The 1,862-nt window shown below is 38.9% G+C and overlaps 1 protein-coding gene across 1 annotated transcript; it reads left to right on the forward strand.

Annotated features, from left to right (window-relative positions):
- The first annotated feature begins 1,163 nt into the window (after positions 1 to 1,163).
- Positions 1,164 to 1,601, forward strand: LOC119800371 (cytochrome c oxidase subunit NDUFA4-like). Its single transcript, XM_038310535.2, has one exon. The coding sequence runs from the start codon at positions 1,204 to 1,206 to the stop codon at positions 1,450 to 1,452; it is 249 nt and encodes an 82-aa protein (XP_038166463.1). The 5' UTR covers positions 1,164 to 1,203; the 3' UTR covers positions 1,453 to 1,601.
- The last annotated feature ends 261 nt before the right edge of the window (positions 1,602 to 1,862 follow it).

Consider the following 1,862-nt stretch of genomic DNA (forward strand, 5'->3'; position numbering starts at 1 on the left):
CTGCAGATAGGTTTCTCCAACACCCTCACACCATCAATTGGACCATGTAAGCCACAAGTTCAATATTTAGCCAAACTCTCCTATGCCCTGTGGCTTCAAAGGAACTCTGAAGCACAGTCTGTGACTGCACAAAGCAAACCAAGAGAATAGACCAAAAGAACATACCAAGAGAGTAGACCAAGAGAGCAGACCAAGAGAGACCTCAGTAGGTCCCTAAGACACAGACAGTGACAGTACAGGGCAGACCAAGAACAGCTTCCAAAGACACAGACAACAACTTCAAGGATTAGACCAAGAGGCAAAGATATTGCCAGCATAAGCTGAGGAAGAGATGGATAGGCAACAATGCAAGAATTCATTCAAAACCCTAAAAAGCAACATGGTAACACAAGAACCCAGTGGTCATACAACAGGAAGACTTGGACATCATAACCCAGAAGAGCCAGGAGAAAACAATTTTAATTGTAATTTTGTAAGGATGATGGAGAACTTAAAACAGGAAATGAAAATTTTCCTTTAAGAAATAGAGAAAAAGACAACCAAATTTTTAAAATAAATAAATAAATCTCTTAAAGAAACCCAAGAAAAAAACAAACAGGTAAAACAAACAGTTCAAGAATTGAAAACTGAAATACAGGCAATAAAGAAAACACAAACCAAGAAAATTCTGGAAATGAAAAATATGGATAAATGGGCAGGAACAAAATGTGAAAGCATAACCAAAAGAATACAAAAGATATAAGAGAGAATCTCAGGTGTTGAAGATACTATAGAAGAAATATATGGATCAGTAAAGAAGATATTAAATTCAACAAATTCTTAACACAAAACATCTAGGAAATCTGGGACACCATGAAACATCCAAACCTAAGAATAATAGGGATAGAAGAATGGGAAGAACTCCAGCTCAAAGACACAGAAAATACAACAAAATCATAAAAGAAAACTCCCAACATAAAGGATATCCCTATGCAGGTACAAGAAGCTTACATAAACAGACTTGACTAAAAATAAAGTACTCTCACCATATAATAATCAAGATGCAAAATATACAAAATAAAGAAAGAACATTAAAAGTTGCACAGAAAAAGGCCAAGTAACATATAAAGGCACACCAATAAGAATTACACCCAAGAGAAGCCGCTTGGTGTGTGTCCCGCGCTCATTCTCCTGTCTCCGTGGAGGTAGGCCTCTGCCGCAAACATGCTCCATCAGATCATCGGGCAAGCCAAGAAGCATCCCAGCTTGATTCCTCTCTTCGTATTTATTGGAGCAGGAGGTACTGGAGCAGCACTGTATGTGATGCGCCTGGCATTGTTCAATCCAGATGTCAGCTGGGACAGGAAAAATAACTCAGAGCCTTGGAACAAACTGGGTCCCAATGAACAATATAAGTTCTACTCAGTGAATGTGGACTACAGCAAACTGAAGAAAGAAGGCCCTGACTTCTAAACCATGAAGCTCACCATAAAGCTGCTTATAATGAAGGTCTTTCAGAAGCATCCGCACAATTTTCCACTTGACCAGGAAATACTCCTCTGAATGCATGAAATCATGTTGATTTTTTGGAGTTTATTAAACTGATGAATAAATCTTTGAAACTTGAAAAAAAAAAAAAAGAATTACACCCAAATTTTCAATGGAAATCATGAAAGCCAGAAGGTCCTGGACAGATGTGCTACAGACACAAAGAGAAGACAGATGCAAGCCCAGACTACTATACCCAGCAAAGGTTTCAATCACCATTTGTAGTGAGGAGCTGAGAGCAGGCCTGCTTTTTGTCCCACCCGGCTCCCGGCTGCCTGGCTAGCTTATGCCCCAAAATAACAACACAAATAGTATTCATTTAAACACTGCTTGGC

The sequence above is a fragment of the Arvicola amphibius genome, chromosome 13, assembly GCF_903992535.2.
Source record: "Arvicola amphibius chromosome 13, mArvAmp1.2, whole genome shotgun sequence".
NCBI lineage: Eukaryota > Metazoa > Chordata > Mammalia > Rodentia > Cricetidae > Arvicola > Arvicola amphibius.